This window comes from Manacus vitellinus, unplaced genomic scaffold (genome assembly GCF_001715985.3).
Source record: "Manacus vitellinus isolate BGI_N305 unplaced genomic scaffold, ASM171598v3 scaffold_5_pilon, whole genome shotgun sequence".
In the NCBI taxonomy this organism is placed as follows: domain Eukaryota; kingdom Metazoa; phylum Chordata; class Aves; order Passeriformes; family Pipridae; genus Manacus; species Manacus vitellinus.
The window spans coordinates 20,223,838-20,242,447 of NW_021940682.1; the positions used below are offsets into that span (position 1 = coordinate 20,223,838).

An 18,610-nucleotide genomic window follows, 5' to 3' on the forward strand; every position below is an offset into this window, starting at 1 on the left:
TTCGTTTCAATTTCTATTCTTCATATGTTGTCTATTTACTTTGTTACCTCTTAGATGTCCAATTTGTTTTGTTTTGTTTTGTTTTTCAAGTCCTTGGATAAAGTTGTAATGGAAATGAGCACATGTGAAGAGCCACGTGCCCCTAATGGACCCTCTCCTATAGCAACTGCATCTGGACAGAGGTCAGTGATGATACTTACATGTGATCGGTCAAAAAAAAATGGATTACTATAAAACAGTTTGATCAACTGCAAATTTGCAGAAGTATATAGGGTTCCAGCTTGCCATGTCCATCTCTGCAAAATTTTATTTTATTGCTTGTGCATGAAGTGGTTTAGTGATAATGGAACTATCCAGACCCAAGCCTAGAGAATGTGTGAACTAGGTATGGAGCTTCCTAGACATGTTTCATGTGGGGGCAACTGCTATATCAGATATTTATCAACTGTAATTGTTAAGTTTTTTTAAAATTAACGATATCTTGCCTTCAGCCTTTTTAGAAAACATATATAATGTTGATGTGGCTTTTAAAATTTTTTATTTTTTATTTATTTTATCTAAAAAGCAGTTTTAAGGGTTATTTGTTAGTGTGGTGTTTTCAAGTTCTCTTTCCTTTATTGTATTGGCCAAATCTTACTGACAGATTTCATGCACACTGTATATCCCAAAACTCAAGTAATTTGCTAGGACAATATAGCATTACATCAGTGATTTCCATCTCACCACACCCCCAGTCATTTCCTTTATATGGACACAAAACATTTTTCAGTGGTCACAGTGACCCATATACAGGGAAATGAATGTGGTGATACAATTGCTTTTCTTGTTTTAACTTCTGTGTAATGTGTAGAAGTAGTCCATGGACCTCTGTGTCTCCTGGGGTATAGCTTGAAAACCATTGCCGTAGAGATTCTGTGTAGAATACAAGTTATGAAAAGGAGAAGGAATGACAAACCACACAAACTGTACTTTTAAAACAAGCGGAAAAGAACCCAAAACAACAAAAGGCGAAAAATTTTAGATGTTAAAATAATATTTAAAATATAATTTTCCATTCACTAATCTAAAACACTCAGAACATATAAGATTTTCTTTAAAAAAGTAATTGCAACTGTAGATTTGCCGTAGAAGCGTAACCACTACTGTTTTATAGAATGAAACAAAGCAAATGCTTTATACTATTTTGAATATATGAAAGGTATTATTTTTAATGGATGGAATAACTTGACTTATAGAGATAAATACTAACCAGACTGGAATTGTCAAGTAATTAATTTGCTGTCAGTTACTCCTTATGTATACATAAAGAGTAAAATTTCTACATAATGCTGTAGACTGCTGTTCTTATATATGTATTATATATATTTTTATACATTTATATGTATGTATAAAACATTTAACATAGAAGGATCGCATTAACTGTTATACTTCATGTGGATTGATCTTAGTCAAATATATGTTCTTTAATCACTATGTAGAGATTAGGATCATAGGGTGGAAATTATTATAAACTAGATCAAGTATATTGAGTAAAAATTGCTCACTGGAGAATACACTAGGAACTTAATTTATTTTAACACCTGTTTCATTATTTATTTCACATGTTTAATATGCTTAATTTTGGTCCCTTTCCCTGGGTATGTATTTAATATGTTGGCATTTCACTTTTTAGTGAATATGGCTTTGCTGAAAAAGTGGTAGAAGGCATTTCAGTTTCTGTGAACTCCATTATAATAAGGATTGGTGCAAAAGCCTTTAATGCCTCATTTGAACTTTCCCAGCTGAGAATATATAGTGTAAATGCAAACTGGGAACATGCTGACCTCAGATTTACCAGAATACAAGAAACTCAGCGCGGAGAGGTAAAGAACACCTTTTACTAACTTTTTTCCCTTGTTTTTGTCATAAAGGAGTAAGTTGAATTGCAGCCTTATGCAGTATAGGAAACATGCCATTACTAGAAATGGAGGCATTCTGTGCTCAGTAGTTTCAGCTGTCCTCTAGGAAGCCAAAGATGTAAAAATGGTGGATGTGAGTCAGATCAAATGTCATGTTTCTAGCAGTGGCTGAAGTGGATGCTTAGGGAAGAACAAAGGCCGAGGAAAGCAGGTGTAATGTTGTTTCGCTCTTACGTTCCCCAGGTTTGTGACTATTTTAAAATTCAAACTGGGCCAGACTTGAAAAGTACTGAAAGAAAAAAGAATACTATATTAAATGTGGAGGGATAAGGCGTTGTGCTGGGTTTTATTATTATTATTATTATTATTGGTATTGGTATTATTTTATTACTATTTTTAAAAACTCAACTGGTTATTTGCTTGTGAAGGTTTGCCTGGTGAGGATTTTGTTTCCTAAAGCAGTTTTAAATGAATTTTGGTAAGTTCTTGTGCAAGAATTAAATAATTTTGTTGGAATAGCTAAATCATATGTGTGCAAAAAAGTAATAGCAGTAAAGTGCATACATTTCTACTGTCTGGGAGAATTTCATGTGGAAGTCTGAGAGTGATGTACACCATTGGTTACCTGGCTTTCTCCCAGGTAACCAAAGTAAAATATATGCTGAGTGCAAGGTTGATTCTAAATACTGTGTTTAGAGAGACTTATTTTAGCATCATACATCTGGCCTTGGATAAAAGGGTGTTTTAAGTTTTGCCCATGATTGCCTATTTAGAGATGATTATTCCAGAAGAAATAGAGTTTACTTAGAGTCAAGAAATCTGGTAGTTGCTTTTATATAGCAAAAGAAAGCCCAAGAGAATATCAGTTAAAAATATCACAAAAATAAGAAGTTGAAAACTGTTTTTCTAACAGTTTACCTTTCCTGTAGCTCAACTGTATGTGTTAATGAAGTCTAAAGAGGAAGAATTAAAGTTTGACCAGATGGAATTTTGAATTGGCATATTTCTTACTTTTTAGGAAGAATTTGGTTCCGAACAGTTGCCTCATACACAACAGAATTTTCCCTGGGGAATGTTCCTTTTAGGGCAATGAATTCTGTAAACATAAATTCTTAGAAATTACAGTGAATGATTTGTTAGCAGTAAATTACATGAGAAGGTGAAAAAACAAATGAAGTGCTGTACTATGAAGATAACTTGTGCTGTAGCTTTGCACTGTAGCTATACTCTTATTGTGAAAAGGAATTTCCTTAGAATTTTTCTAGAAGCTTTCAATCACACTGCATCTCCTGTATGAGAAGGGTAGGTACTCTGCTTTTCTTCAAATACTGTTTCAGTATTTGAAGTATTTGCACTGGGCCTTTCCATCTTGCTCACTTGATTGTGTGTGTCTCCTTCCCAGACATATTGGGAATGTTTTACTTAAGTCTCTGCTTATATTCTCAGGATGTATGCCATAAGATTTTCAAATTAACAAGAAAAGAATGGCTGATGAAAAATAAGATGCATACCAAACAAACTCTTCCTTCTTGTGCTTTTCTTATGGCTGATCTTTTTTTCTTCAGAGAGTTATCACAGAATCACTAAGGTTGGAAAAGACCGCCAAGACTGAGTCAAACTTTTGACCAAACACCCCCATGCCCACTAGACCATAGTATTAAATGCCATGTCCAGTCATTTCTTGAACTTCTCCAGGGATGGTGACTCCACCACTTCCCTGGGCAGCCTATTCCAATGCTTAACCACCCTTTTAGTGAAAAAATTCTTCCTGATGTCCAACCTGAACATCCCCTGGTGCAGCTGGAAGCTCTGTCCTCTCGTCCTGTCACTAGGTGCCTGGGAGAAGAGGCTGATTCCCACCTTGATACAACCTCCTTTCAGGTAGTTGTAAAGAGTGATAAGGTCTCCCCGAGCCTCCTTTTCTTCAGGTTAAACACTCTCAGCTCCCTCAGCTGCTCCTCATAAGACTTGTGCTCCAGACCCTTCACCAGCTCTGTTGCCCTTCTCTGGACCTGCTCCAGCACCTCAATGTCTGACTCGAAGTGAGGGGCCCCGAACTGGACAGTCACTCTTCCCCCAGCCTGTAGCGCTGCCTGGGTTGTTGTGACCCAAGTGCAGGACTGGCACTTGGCCTTTTTGAGCCTCATAAAGTTTTCCTTGGCCCATCAATCCAGCCTGTCCAAAACCCTCTTCAGAGCCTTCCTACCCTCCAGCAAATCAATACTCCGTACCAGCTTTGTGTTGTCTGTGAACTTACTGAGGGTAACCTCGATCCCCTCATCCAAACCATGTAGGAAGGACTAGAATTAGTTTCCTCCTATTGATGTCCTCCTGTTCATTTGATGTTCTCCGTCATGTTGCTGCTGGACAGTCACTGTTTTTTCCCTGTTTGATTTTCAGTGTCCAGCTGTACTTGCTGCTCTTGTATCATTATTCTTACATTTGTTTGCTGTGTCTTCTAGAAATCCATGTAGTAGATCCAAAGCTTGTGGGATCTACATGGCATGCAGTGTGCTCAATGTTTAAGTTTCTCTTTTAATTGAAATAAAACACTCCAAAAAACCCTCTCCCATCCTGTAGCTTTGCTTCCCTCCCTACTCTTTTTCTATATACTATGATTTAACATTTTGAAACTAAACTACACAATCTTTTCTTTCCTCTCCCAAAGGCAGCCTAGTATGCAATAGTTGTGACCTTTATTTTCTTCTGAATATTTTAAATGCTGCTTGTTACCTTGGCCTGCTTGGAAGTAGCTAAACATTTCTGTGACATTTTGGAGGTAGGCAAGAAGGGTCAGGGCTTTGCTTCCCAACACCTGTAAGTGGAATAACAAGTGACTTGTATTTATTCTGTTCATATAGCTCATGTGAGTTTGTGTGTATATATATACAGATATATACATACACATGGTTAGGTGCAAGTAAACCATCATATTGCATGAAGTTTGTTTCTTTCTCTTTTTCTCTCTCTAAAGGTTTTGACTTTTAAAGAAATCAACTGGCAGATGATCAGAATAGAAGCAGATGCAATCCAGAGTTCTAAGCATGAAATCATGAGTGCTCCAGTTCGACTCATTACTAACCAATCCAAAATTAGGGTCACGCTTAAAAGAAGGGTAAACTTGAAAAGTTTGAAATCTTTTATTATTTTATTAATTAATTTGTAACCAATGCCCTTAATGCATACACACACATTGTAAAGGTTTTAAATTTAGACTGTATAAAATGTAGAATTCCCTGAACTAAATTTTTAATAACATATGATTGGTAAGACTGTAGAGTTTATGAGAAATACTGCAGGCAGATTTTGAAAATGAAGACCTTGTACAGGTCCTACTAATGAAACTGTTTGCTCTGCAGAACTTTGTTTATGATGATACCTGTTGTTTTACCTCTCTAGATTCAGGTAATATTTACATTGCTTATATTTAGACAAATGCAGCAGTTTAATATCCAGTGCATGCCAAACACATAAAGTGAGGCATAAATATACTGTGTCTTGGGTAATTCTTAGTTAATGAGAGCAATACAATTTAAATTAAAAAATGTTATTGCTTTTTGCATTCTGCTTTTTTCCCCCCCATGTATATAAGAAACTTAAGTACTTACTGAGCCCATTCAACTTTAAATTTTTTTTCTACAGTTAAAAGATTGTAATGTAGTGGCATCCAAACTGGTTCTGATTCTGGATGATTTGCTGTGGGTTTTGACTGATTCCCAATTGAAAGCCATGGTGCAGTATGCCAAATCTCTTAGTGAAGCTATAGAGAAATCAACGGAACAGAGGAAAAGCTTGGCTTCTGAAACAGCCCAGGTATGAGAATTGAGCGTCTCACTATATCATTATCAAGTGGTAATTTATTTTAGAGAATGTTCAGTTACTAATTTTCATTCAGCTATACATCTTGAATTACCCTGGGAATGAATCGTAGTATAAAATAGACTTTATTTTACAGGATTTTGCATATTGATGTTAGTTGCAGAAAATAAAAAAATATTTTCTTTCTTTATTCATGTACAGAGTATTTAGATTTCTGTATTTACTTAACCCTTGATTAACTAATTAGTAAATTTGTTCTCTCAATATTTTCTGGTTATGAATTTAAATAATTAAGACACACTAAGGTAACCTTAATGTGTGGGTAGATATGCTTACTATAATGATTTAAATTTCTTGTCCAGTTTGTTCTCATGGTACTGAAAAATTAGCTTTTAGTAAGAGCTTACTCTCATGCAGCTCTCGTTGGAACATATAGCGAAAAATGATTCTACTTTAAACATATTTCTGCTGGCATATCCGTGCTACTGATGCTGCATATAAACCTTGGTGGTCTTCAGCAAATGCAGCAGACTAGACCAACTGGGCTTTGTGAGTGTTGAGGGGAGGCACTTCTTGTCTGGGAAGAAGCCGGACAAATACACTGGTAAAAGACACTGCTATAAAAATAAAACATGATTTATTACTAAGACTGATTACTGTCAGTTATGTACTGTAATGGAGAGTTCAGTTCTTGTGGTGGTCCTGATGCCTTACAATGTGGTTTGATGGTTTAGCCACAGCAATCTAATGGTTGGCTGTTCTTGAGCAGGGAGGTTCCAATGCTTCAGTGCCCTGTACTTGCCAGTTCTCTGGTACTGGCACCAACTTATGTTTGATCCTATTGTGATTTAGTTTGAGGAGCTTAAGTAGCAGAAGGGAGCCCACTCTTGGTTTAGTTCCCTGAACAGCTTGCAACAAAAGTTAGAAAAATACCAGTACTGCAAGTGACAGGCGTGTAAGGAAGTAGGGAGGACAGGGAGAATGGGGATGCACTGGCACTTCCTCTTTATGATGCACACCCATTAGTTCAACTTAGCTTTATTCTAAAACAGTACACTTAAACCTTAGTAATGATCCAAGGTGAATGTACATCCTGCAGATTTTTCCTTATTTCAAAGACTTGTTTTGTATAAGTAACTGGATACTTATGCTTGAAAGAAATTATAAGCATCATAAATTGATACAACTAAATATTTTTTCAGAGCTCTGCCCCTGCACCCAGCTCTCAGCAGGTGAAAATGCACCAGACAACAGCAGCGTCTGATCAAAACGATGCAATAGTAAAATTATTTAATGATTTTGATGTTAAGGAAACTTCTCATCACTTAGTAATTTCCCATTTGGACCTACATATATGTGATGATATCCATTCTAAAGAAAAAGGTAATTTTTTTTTTTAAGTAACATATCTGTGACTTATAATCATCTTTAGAAGACATTTTGAGGAATACAGTAATGTTAATCAAGAGTCTTTATTTTAGTGGAATAGTCAGAATTGTCTCCAGTGTCTGTGGACACGTGTAAAATTATCTAGATGGCTCTACCAGGACAATATGTCATTATTGAATGTAATTATTTTAGAATAAATGCAATAACTGTGCTAAGAGCGCTAGTAGCTTCTGTGTTTTTTCTGTCTTCTAGAAACTGATCCTCTCAGTCTGATTGTTACTGCTGGGGATTTTTCTTTTATAAGTTAACTGGGTTATGAAGAATGCAGTGGTAACGTTACCAAGGCTTGAAAGGGTCACTATGCAATCTGGTTCTGTAATACTCATATACAGACTAATAAAAGAGCAGTCCTCTTTGTGTTACTAATTTAGACAATTTAGTATGGTCTGCAGGACATGGAAAGAATAGAACAAGTGTCCCATGACCTTAAGATTTTGTCTGTAAATTTGATATGTTGTTTGTTTTTTTTTTTAACAAAAGGCTATTGCATGTAGCCATATTTAGAATCAGAAAAACTGAAGGCAAATGACACTTCTTTCATGTCTTTTAAAAGTCATCAGAAGAGAGTGACATACTGGTGTATATCCAAGGAACTGGCTAGTTACTGAAAAAATTATGGAACATACAAGGTCTGCTGAAGAAGAGTGTGAAAAACTGAAGTTTTAGCAAATGTGTTTCCTTGATTAGGGAAGGCACTGGCAGAGCAGCAGAGCATAGGGGTCACTGGCTAGAGACTTACTTCCTTACAAGCTGTGTATCCACTACAGTTGGAATTTATCATTCCTAGTGAGGTCTCTTTATTGGTCCTTTATTTCTGGCCATGATGCTTAAATTGAACAATGGAAAAAATCAGAACAGAAGACTCTCAGAAGATCTCTTCACTGCAATATTTGTCAAATAAAACATATTATATTTACAGTATTCTTTAATGTAAATGTTGACTTCAAATGACTGATCATAGTCGTATTCAGTGTAAAAAGTTTTGTTTCAGAAAAACCGCAGTGATACGTGTTGAACATGTTGTCTTTTTAATAACATTTAGAACAATACGCAATTTACCGGTAGTGCCTGAGCACAGAGTTCTCTGAGTTGACCTTTAGAAATCAGTGAAGACTACCTGAATGAAAGTTTTGAGGGAAGATAATGAGGTTGTAAGGACAGTAAAGGGGAGGAAGAAGTAGCTGTTGAGTGTTTAAAGGATTGCAGCAATTGAGAACTAGCATGCTAACTGCAACCTGCAGAGTCAGTCACTGCTTTATTTTACAGACCCAAATAGACGTGTTACAGGAGGGGCCATGCAGCTTTCCTTCAGCTATTTAACAGTGGACTATTATCCATTTCACAAAGCAGGTATGAAAGTGAACATTTTGTGAATTACCTCTGAATGTAACTATCTTGCTTGAATACTAAAAAAAATTGTGTTTGTATATATTCAGCTTGGATAATAATGCTTAAAGCATTTGAAATGCACACCTTTTTATTTCCTTCTGTATGCAAAAACAAACAACAAAAGCAACAACCTGGGAACCAATTTAATTTCTGTGAATGAGCTGTTTGAGGCCACACACTTTTCACTGTTCTGTTTGGTCAGCAAAATGGTGTTTACACATTTCTGACATGAAAAGAATTGTGTGTTGACAGAGGAAGGCAGTATGTCATATTGAGAATTCACTAACTGCATATTTGCAAGAGTCCATCTGCTAGATTTTTTCACATAAACAAGTCTATTATTTTACGTCCATATCTGAGCAGTGTTTTGCTTTTTATTTTGCTAAACAAGAATCCTAGTGTGGTAGAGGTTTTTGTCCTTTTGTTAAGAAATGTCATTAAGCAAATGTTAGCAATTTCCAAAGAAGCATTTCTTACAAATAATTTCTAGTATAAATCTAAAAAATTTAGAAGAGACAAGATACATGTTACAAAGCACTTAACAAGAAAGTGGAGAAAGTCTTGCTAAAGCTGAGGTAAACAATGCTCTACCCTATCTATCCATCAAGCCACTTGTCTCATAGTAGAAGGCTGTAAAGTTCCCCAGGGATGACTCCTTTATAAAGCCATGCACATGTACTTCCAATTACCTGCCTGTCACTAGTGTATTTTGAAATGGTTTCCAGGATTATTTGGTCTGTTGCCCTCTTTTACCTTCTTCCATTACCTTCTTTGAGGTGAGGCTGACGGTCTGTTGTTCTTTTTATCCTCCTTCTTGAAGATAGCAATAACATTCGCTTTCTTCCAGTCCTCAGAAACCTTTCCTTTCAAAGATAAATCAGACTGGCCTCCTCATGACATTGGCCAGCACTTGACATCTCTCAGCACTTGTTTCTATGGACTGGTGGATGTCTGATCAACAGATCAAATGTTTCCTAAGTTAATGCTCTTCTGCTGAGGGGAAGACTGCCAAAGTTTTCAAGGCCTGGGAATCTTGAAGGCAAGTGTCACCAAAGACGGCATTGACTGTCTCAGCCTTCCCCACGCTGTTTTTCACCAGGTCCCCCGTCCATTCAGCAGCAAGTCCAAGCTTTCACTGCTCTTCCTTTTGCTTGTGATACACCTGTAATGCGTCTTATTAGACTGAACTCCAGGTAGGCTTTCCTAACCACCATCCACCATATTCTTTTTGGGTAACCTGATACCACTTCCACGTGTTGTACAGCTCCTAGTTCATCCACATGGGCCCCCTTGAACATTTTCTAGATTCCTGCTTTTCCATTCTTTGGCTTGGAGGCAATTCTTCACCCAACTCTCCTGAACTCTGCTTCTGTCCATGTTTATATCCCATATTCTTTCAGGAGATCAGAGGCTGCTCTCTTGAAGGTCTGGGCTGTCATTTGTCTTTGTCTCATTCCTTCACCTCAGAATCCTGAACTCCACCATGTCATGGTAACTGCAGCCAAGGCTGCCCCTGACCTTCTTATCCCTGACCAGTTCTTCCTTTTTTTGTGCTCTCTGGCTCCTTGATTACCTGTGTTAGGAGGTGGTCATCAATGCACTTTCAGAAATCGCATGGATTGCTTGTCTTGGTGTGTTGTCCCTGCAGTAGATGGTGGTGTGCCTGAAGTTCCTAACGAAGACCAGAGTCTGTGAACATCATACTTCTTTCAGTTGTGTGAAAAGGGCCTCATCATCTTTCTAATCAGATGGTCTGGAGCAGAAATCCATCAAATCATCATCCTTGTTGGTCTGTCCTTTAATCCCAACCTGTAAGCACTCAGCTGGCTGATAAGCCATCCCAAGGTTGAGCTCAGTTTCCACTGATCTTGCCCTCCTTTCTCTCTTGACTTGTGCTTCCCAAAAGCCTTTATTCATCATTTGCAGCACTTCAGTTGTGTGTGTGCTGTCTTGCCACATGTCTGTGACCCCAGTGAGATCACAGCCCTGCAACTGCATACAGATTTGTAATTCCCCCTGCTCCCACACTAGTGTGCAAGCACTTCAAAGAGGCAGCTGCCCAAACTGACTTCCGAGAAGCGGTATGAGAGCTTCAGTACCTGTGGTGTTGCTGTACTGAAGTCCTGTAGGTACTTCAGAGTTTGTGTGCATAAACTTGGGGTGACCCCACTTTAGTCCTGTTTTGGAGAATCCCAGCTTCATGGGCTTCAGTTCAATGCATCTTCGCCCTTTTGTTCTTTCTGGTTTCTTCCCTGTTCCTTTCTCTTCTTCCTTAGCTATAAAGATGTGAATAACCACCAAAGATATCTGTGAGGTAGTAGGGTGGGGAAAAATATCATGTCTTGTGATAGGCCCCTCCCTAAAGGTTTCTTCCATGCTGAAATACTTGCATTTAGACTTGATGTCACATTTTTTTCTGAAAACATTTTCCTGTTTTAATAGCAACCATATCTACTCATCCTCAGTGTAAGTATCCAAAGGCTCATTAAGTCCCAAATAAAGTAAATTTTCACATGGTGGTATTTAAAGAGTGATGTACCAGCTGGTACAAGTTATTTGTATTGCATCCTTATTGAACAGGTTAGTAGAATGTCTTTACAGAGACTGAAGATATCTCAATTTCTTTCAGAGGTTTGAATGCTTGACCAACAGACATGCTGGAATTGGAACAGGAATTGGAAAAAGGAATAAAAAAATTTCCGTTTGACTTGATTTTTAAGGCTGTGTGTGCTGCAGCACTGCTTGAACTTACCTTCTTGTTTGTGTGCCATAAAGGTGCTACAGAACTAAGACAAAAAGAATACATTTCTGGAAAGGGACCAGGAACTTCTTAGGACATAGTTCTGGCAGGAAAGATAAGCTTGGAAAAAGTGACCGTGATTACTTGCTCTCATTTTTTTTTTTGATTAAACATTTTTTGCATGTTCTCACATATGACATTAGTGTGTCATCAAATTTCTCTGAACTGCAAATATTTGATGATGTTTTGAGTGTTAGTGGTGTTAAAAGGCAGGTGGTAATATTATATTCTGAGTGATTTTGTGAAGTACTGAGACTTGTGTTTATGTAATATTTAACTTCTGTTTTAAAGTCTGTTATGACTTCTGTTGTTCTATAATTACAGCATGCAATGAGCTTATATTTTGAAGAATTGTGAAATAGTGCAAACTTGTTATCCTGTTAGAAGCAAACTTTCAAATGAGTTAATATTTTCACCATTCCTCTTATTTGCAGGAGACAGCTGTGACCACTGGATGCATTATAGTGATGCCACTAAAACCAGAAGTGGATGGGCTGAAGAATTATTAAATGAATTCAAAAGCAATGTTGAATTGCTTAAGCAGGCTGTGAAGGATCAGGTTGTAGATTCTCCTCCCAAATCACCACCCGATGTATCTCCCCAGAACCTACAAACAGGTACTTTGTTTGCATCACTAATGCTCTAATTCCATGAAATGTTAAAACTATTAAAAAAAAAAAAAAAGTGTTCTTTTCAATGATTCCATCACTATTCTTTCCTACAGGCAAAGAACAGATACCGAAAGGAGCATCTAGGGCTTCCTCTGTATCTTCCCAACATCCAAAGGGCAAACTGATGTCTAGTCCTATTGTGGTTAGACTTGCAGATTTCAATATATATCAGGTACATTTCTTAAAGTTAGTAAAACTGGGGCTACTTCACCCTTCACTGTTATCTGTGTTTTTTAAGGGACAATTATGAAGCCCATTGAAATTAATGAGACTATGCATTCATTATTGGATTAGACCTTTATGGACCTGTTTCTGCTTTGTTAAAATTGGTGGATATTTTCTCATTGACTTTATACTGTGGCACTATCACAGTTATGTGTTGGATCCTAGTTCTACTATTCCCCAAATTATGAATTTGAAATTTAAAAATGGATCTTTTCATTGTACTATGTTAGGTACCCGATATTTTAATATGCAGTTTTGTATACCAGGCTTTATTGTTATATTTTTCAAAGTAAATTAAAAAATGTTGAGGGTTTTTAAATTTTTAAAATTTTTCTTCAGTCCCTCCCTCCTCTGTGATATCTTGAGTAGACACTTTAACCATTTCCATCCCCCTCCCCTTTGTTAGAGGGGGTAGTTTGAGTTGCTGGTTGTGGTCCAGATTCACTCTTTTGAGGCGAGTGGAGTAGAGAAGGACTATATTTGTTAGGCAGAATGGTAGGGATATGGGAGGATCTACTCTAAGTCTCAGGTCCTAACAAAAATGCTTAGTGTGTGCCCTTTGTCATTGTGATTTCTACTTGCTCTTGTTCCAGTTTTCAACACATTTTTTCCATATCACTTCTGGTATTGTGAAGGGTTGCAGCTTGCTACTAGGAGCCTTCATCTGAGTTTGAAGTGGTTTTATAATATTGTTTTGTACTGTTGGTGTTTCCATTTGCCTTCTGCTCTTCAGATGCTTATCTCCTCCTCTATAGAAACACATTTTCAATTTTTTTAATCGTCATTATTTCTATGCAATTTCCGGCATCATCATATATTCCATATTAATACACTGGGTAATTTCAAACTAGCAGTTTGACCTACTAACTGTTGAATGAAAGAGCTTTGTTTTGACAACATTCTTTTTAAACTGGGATGCAGTCAAAGAAATTTAATACATATAAAATCGTGATTTTTTTCCATGTTCCATAATTTACATTGTAAGGAGACAGGAATGGAGGATTACTGTTCCATGGTGTTTTGATTCTCCTGTGAAGTAGCCCTTCAGGCATATCGAAGCACACATATCTCTGCCAGGTGCATGCTGAACACCTTGCCTACCATGTATTTGAGAGTTGGCCTGTGTACTGGAATCTGTCCTTACAACAGTACAAGGACTTCCTAATATGTGTGTAATAAACTTCTCTAGCTTATCTATCCCTTATCTAGTTATGGGATCCTTTGGGACAGACTGTATGCAAACACACTAAATCCGAGCGTAACTGCTTAAACAGGAGCTGTAGTGTTTGCAGTAAAGATTATCAGATCATTCTAGGCTTCTACTGAACACCTTTGAAAGTGACCTGCTACCTCCTGCCTCCTATGAAGGAAGGGGATCTGATACCTTTAAAACTATATAGTTTTCTTGTGAAAGTGTTCTGTATGGATTGCTTCTGCTACAAGGCAACTAGGTGTATCGCATTGTGTGTTGTAGTTGAGGATCTACAGCTGAGAGCAGTGGAATATGACCCTGTTAGGGACAGTACCTTGCAACTACAATTGCCTAATGATTCATAAAAATGTAATATATTAATGAAATTAATCTTTTATCTTTTACAGGTTTCGACAGCAGACCAGTGTCGTTCTTCCCCTAAAGCTCTGATCTCTTGCAATAAAAAGTCACTTTATCTTCCACCAGAAATGCCAGCTATTCATATTGAATTTACTGAATATTACTATCCAGATGGAAAGGACTTTCCTAGTAAGACTTCTCTTTTTTTTGTACTGAAGCATAAATTTTGTGTGTTGCTTTCACCTTTTTGAAGCTTAAAGCTTGGAAATAAGTAGTAGCTTTCTAAAATGGAAAAAAACCCACAACACTGTTCCATTTCCTCAGTGCTTGCTCCTGGCAGACTCCTAGTAATACTCTTTTTTATAAACATGGTTTGTAAGTCTGGAAACACAGCATTTTTACTGGCACATTAATTATTCATTCTCCAACATCCACATACTGTTTCTGCAGTTTCACTGTCTGCCTACATAAAATAACTCAAACTATTGCAGTAGTATCTAAGATGCAACAAAGATCTGCTGGAGTTATTTGTAGGAATGTGTTCTGGGGCTGGCCCTGTTTTATATACAGAAATGTCAGTGGATTTCCTGGGAATGGGACTTGAGGACAACGAATCTCTGTGGTTTTGCCCTTCCTCTGTAATGAGGACATTCTCTCCCTCTCCTCAGACTTGATTCTATTCTAATATTAGTTTTTACATTCAAAAATTCAGTCCCTTGCTTAAAGTGAGAGAAAGAAGCATCACTTCAGGTATCCCCTAACAATTTATTCTTCTGTGAGACTAAAGGAGTGGGTTTGTGTTCTTTCTCTGATGAAAAATACTGGTGAAAATGTAAGTCCGCACCCATTTAAAAAGCAAACAAAACCTGACCTATAAACATTTTACTTATTCTTATAGTTTTGTTTTCTCTTTTCTTTTAGTTCCATGTCCGAATTTGTATGGCCAGCTGAATGCTTTACAGTTCACCCTGGATGAGAGAAGTATTCTTTGGCTGAATCAGTTTGTGTTGGATTTGAAACAGAGTCTTATTCAGTTCATGGCCATGTACAAGCTAAATGACAATTCAAAATCAGATGAACATGTTGATGTTAGAGTGGATGGACTAATGTTGAAGGTATGCTGTCATTGAGGAAGGTTTTGTGGTTTCTTGGAAAAATGTTTTTTCTCTTATTCTAAAAAGCTACTAGCAAGCAACTTAAGGAATAAATACACCAATGAATGAACAAACAGCCCATGCAATAAGCCACGCTGCTCTCAAAAACTATGCAGAATATGATGGTTTGAAGACAGACATCTGTCTTCTGTACTACTTCATCTATGTCCTAGGGGTATTTTGGTTTTGTATTTGAAGACCTGAATGGGAGTACTAACAAAATATTTCCCTGTGTTTGGTGAACCTGACATAGCAGAAGAAAAAAATATTGAGCACTGAAGTAAAAGTAACTGGTGAAAAAAGTCATATTTTTACTCCATATTAATGCAAGGGCCCTCTCTTGTTCCTCTGCTTGTAGTATATCTCTTTCATCTTGTTAGTGAACAAGAGTAAAGAGTAAAAGAACAAGAGCCTGGAGCAAAGAAAGCAATTCATCTGAAGGTTTATTTCCTTCTCCAAAACCCATTCTCACTGTTTTCTGTTTCATGCTGGCTGTTGGCTGTAGTTCAGGTACACAAGTTCTCTATATTCCAGAGGAGTGATGCTTGTTAATGCAACTGAACATCAAATTTTTGCTTCCCTTGTATTTTCCTTCTTTGTAGAAAAAGAATCATTGAGCAGATAAACTTCCCACCCTCCCTCATCCCCTGTTTGCATTGGGCATTTCACTGCATGGTTTCCAAGGTTCAGAGGTGAACAAAACGAGTTTTTTCAATGGTGTTCACAGGAGAGGTTTCAAAGGTTCTAAAAAGTCAGTTTATGGAGAGATCTTTATCTTCCTAAGGCTCTTGGTACATACTTAATGGAACTTTAAAAGGACATGGTTTGTACTGAATAAAAGTAGTTATTAAGAGTTAACAGCTGGACAACTGCAAATATAGATTGATCTGATATTGAATTATTAGTTATGAATAACCTACTAAACTAAGAGAAGTTAAAGTATTCTTAAATACCTCACCCCTTGACTAAAATTATTTATATCATCCTTGTATTAAGAGCATTATTTTTAATCTAGCAAATGATTACTATTTTAATGGTGTGCTCGATGTTTATATATCATATAGTAATTATTTCATTTTTTTATTTTGTTCTGAGTCCTTGTATGGACTTGAAGAAGCTTCATTACTCCCATCTTTAAGTGTCATTAAGATGACTTTTTTTTTACTCCTACTTTCTAGATTCAGCATGGAGATGTGACAGAAGGTAGTATCACTGATAGTACCAAAACTAGTGTGGCCAAGGTCCATGTTAACAACATCAGATACAGGATTTGGCATAAAATGTGTTACCGTTAAAACTGGCACTAAAAATACTCAAGTTAAATAAAATACAGTTTACCGAACTCTTTTGATGGTTTTTAGGAATTGGAGCATATTGTTATTTTTATGATGAAAAAATGTATTATTATTATCAGATAATTGTCAGAAATACCTATTCTGTATTCTGCAATATTAGGAACATTAGCTGCATTAGCACATTTAAGTGTTTGCTTTTACCTTAATATAGAAATAAAATATTGTAGTACTCAGTGTAGTGAAAAACCTTATTTGACAAATCAAATTGAACTCCAGATTATAATTCTCTGTTTTTCAAAGTTATAAATTTTTGAAACACTTGAAGAAACTTTTTACCAAGCTGTTTCTCAGTTGAAGAAATGAGACACTTCAGCCTAATGTAGCTGAACTAAATTTAAGACCTTCAGATAAGAAAAGCCTGAGACCCTTACATTCTGTACAAACATTGAGGTTTAGATGCCACAGCATCCTTCTTGAAAATTAGAGGAAACATAAATCATAGACTGTGAGCCTGACTTATCCCTGCTCTCATAAAATTATATTACTTTGTTTTAGCTGTCGTGGCTATTATTTTGTTTCTTTAATTGTATACCTTCTTAAGCTACATATTTCTAACTAGACAAATATATTTCTCCCTTGCAGATCATCATCCCATTTGAAAACAAATCTGAAATTCATAAAGATCAACCTCGTGCACTTTCCATTCAAAGTTCAGAGATGATTGCTACGAACACCAGATGCTCACCAAACTGCAGACACTCTGATCTAGAAGCTTTGTTTCAGAACTTCAAAGACTCTGAATTTTTTAGTAGAACTTTCACCAGTTTTCCTAAGTCCCAGAAAAATTTTAATCTTTTGCATCCAATCTTCCAGAGACATGCTCATGAACAAGACACTAAAATGCATGATGTTTATAAAGGTTATATCATCCCAAAATTGAATAAATATGCATTAAAGACATCTGCAGCTACTGATGTTTGGGCTTTGCATTTTTCCCAGTTTTGGATAGATTATGAAGGAACGAAAAGTGGGAAAGGCCGACCAATAAGCTTTGTGGACTCATTCCCGCTTTCACTTTGGATTTGCCAGCCTGTAAGATTTGCAAAGTCACAAAAAGAGCTTTTATCGCATAATCAGACAGCTTTGAACATTCCAAGAAGTGAATCTAGTGATCTTGCTAATAGATTGCAACGTAAAAAACTTCTAAAGGAATATTACAGCACTGAGACAGAGCCCTTGACCAATGGCATTCAAATGTCTGAGACTTCAGGAGTGCTTTCTGAAAGCTCTTCCTCTGATGCAGATGTACATGTTCTTGTCCATGTTCAGAAACATGTAAGCGTGCAGATCAATCACTACCAGTATCTTTTTTTGCTGTTTCTCCATGAATCTCTTGTATTGCTCCTGGAAAACTTAAGGAATGACGTAGAAGCAGTGACAGGAAAACCTGCAAAGCAAACAGATGTCTGCATTGGGATCCTACTGAAAAGTGCAGAAATAGCCTTACTACTCCATCCAGTGACTCAGGGAAACCCTTGTAAGTCTCCTGTTGTGGAAGAAGGAAGTCCCGTGGCATCAGAACTCTCCCCTGTGGGAAATGGGGAAGCTCTTACTTCAGAGAGTAAATTAGTTGGTAGTAAGATAGTGGAAGCTGGTATTACTAATTTTAATTATGTAAATGACTGCAAGCCTCTGAATGCTGAAGTTAATAAAGGAATTTTAATAGATCCTCTTTTGTTTAAATCAGACAGTAATACAGATTTTCAGAAAGGAATGTCATTTTCAGATGATGCATCAGATAAAGGTTTGGGAGATACAAGTGAAGGAGGAAGCAGTGGACTCTTTAGTAGAAGTGATTCAGAGGAGGTCTGTGGACCTCTCAGTGAGAAAAGTAGCTTGAATCCTAGGGATTCAGTGTCCATTCTGAATAAGAGAGAAGATTCTACTGAATTTTTCATTGATAAAGAGGATGACAGAAATATATTCTCAAATAAGTTAAATGAACAGGAAGGCACAACTGAAGGCTGTCCTAACCAAGTCAATGACTTGGAAACAGAAACTGCCTTAGAATCTGAAGAGCTTGAAATCAACAAAGACCAAGTGACTTCAGTTAAAATGTTTGCATCCCAGTCTTCATCAAGGTATAGAAGATTTAATACTAAATCAGTTTTCCTACTCTTTGAAAATATTTAGCAATCTTGTTGGCCACATACTTCTAGTATTTTTAGCAGTCTGGAAGTGAACATCTAGTAGATGAAAATTTTTAAAGTATGTAGAAAGATATGCAGTATCCAGGATTCAGTGAAAACTAAAAGGAAGTGTTAGTTAATTGATTTAAACTATTTGCTTTCAGTTCAA

The 18,610-nt window shown here is 36.8% G+C and overlaps 1 protein-coding gene across 4 annotated transcripts in view; it reads left to right on the top strand.

Annotated features, from left to right (window-relative positions):
* Positions 1–18,610, top strand: part of UHRF1BP1L (UHRF1 binding protein 1 like) — a 45,881-nt gene that overhangs the window by 13,379 nt on the left and 13,892 nt on the right. Inside the window, exons 4-14 of one of the 4 annotated variants that reach the window (XM_018080526.2) lie at positions 91–182; positions 1,673–1,862; positions 4,873–5,013; positions 5,541–5,711; positions 6,920–7,100; positions 8,433–8,516; positions 11,790–11,972; positions 12,080–12,198; positions 13,851–13,992; positions 14,725–14,918; positions 16,895–17,789. In XM_018080526.2, coding sequence (XP_017936015.1) covers positions 91–182; positions 1,673–1,862; positions 4,873–5,013; positions 5,541–5,711; positions 6,920–7,100; positions 8,433–8,516; positions 11,790–11,972; positions 12,080–12,198; positions 13,851–13,992; positions 14,725–14,918; positions 16,895–17,789 — 2,392 coding nt within the window. Of the gene's footprint in view, positions 1–90; positions 183–1,672; positions 1,863–4,872; positions 5,014–5,540; positions 5,712–6,919; positions 7,101–8,432; positions 8,517–11,789; positions 11,973–12,079; positions 12,199–13,850; positions 13,993–14,724; positions 14,919–16,894; positions 18,394–18,610 lie in introns of those variants that run through there. The other 3 variants (XM_018080527.2, XM_018080523.2, XM_018080524.2) reach the window with 3 other exon arrangements.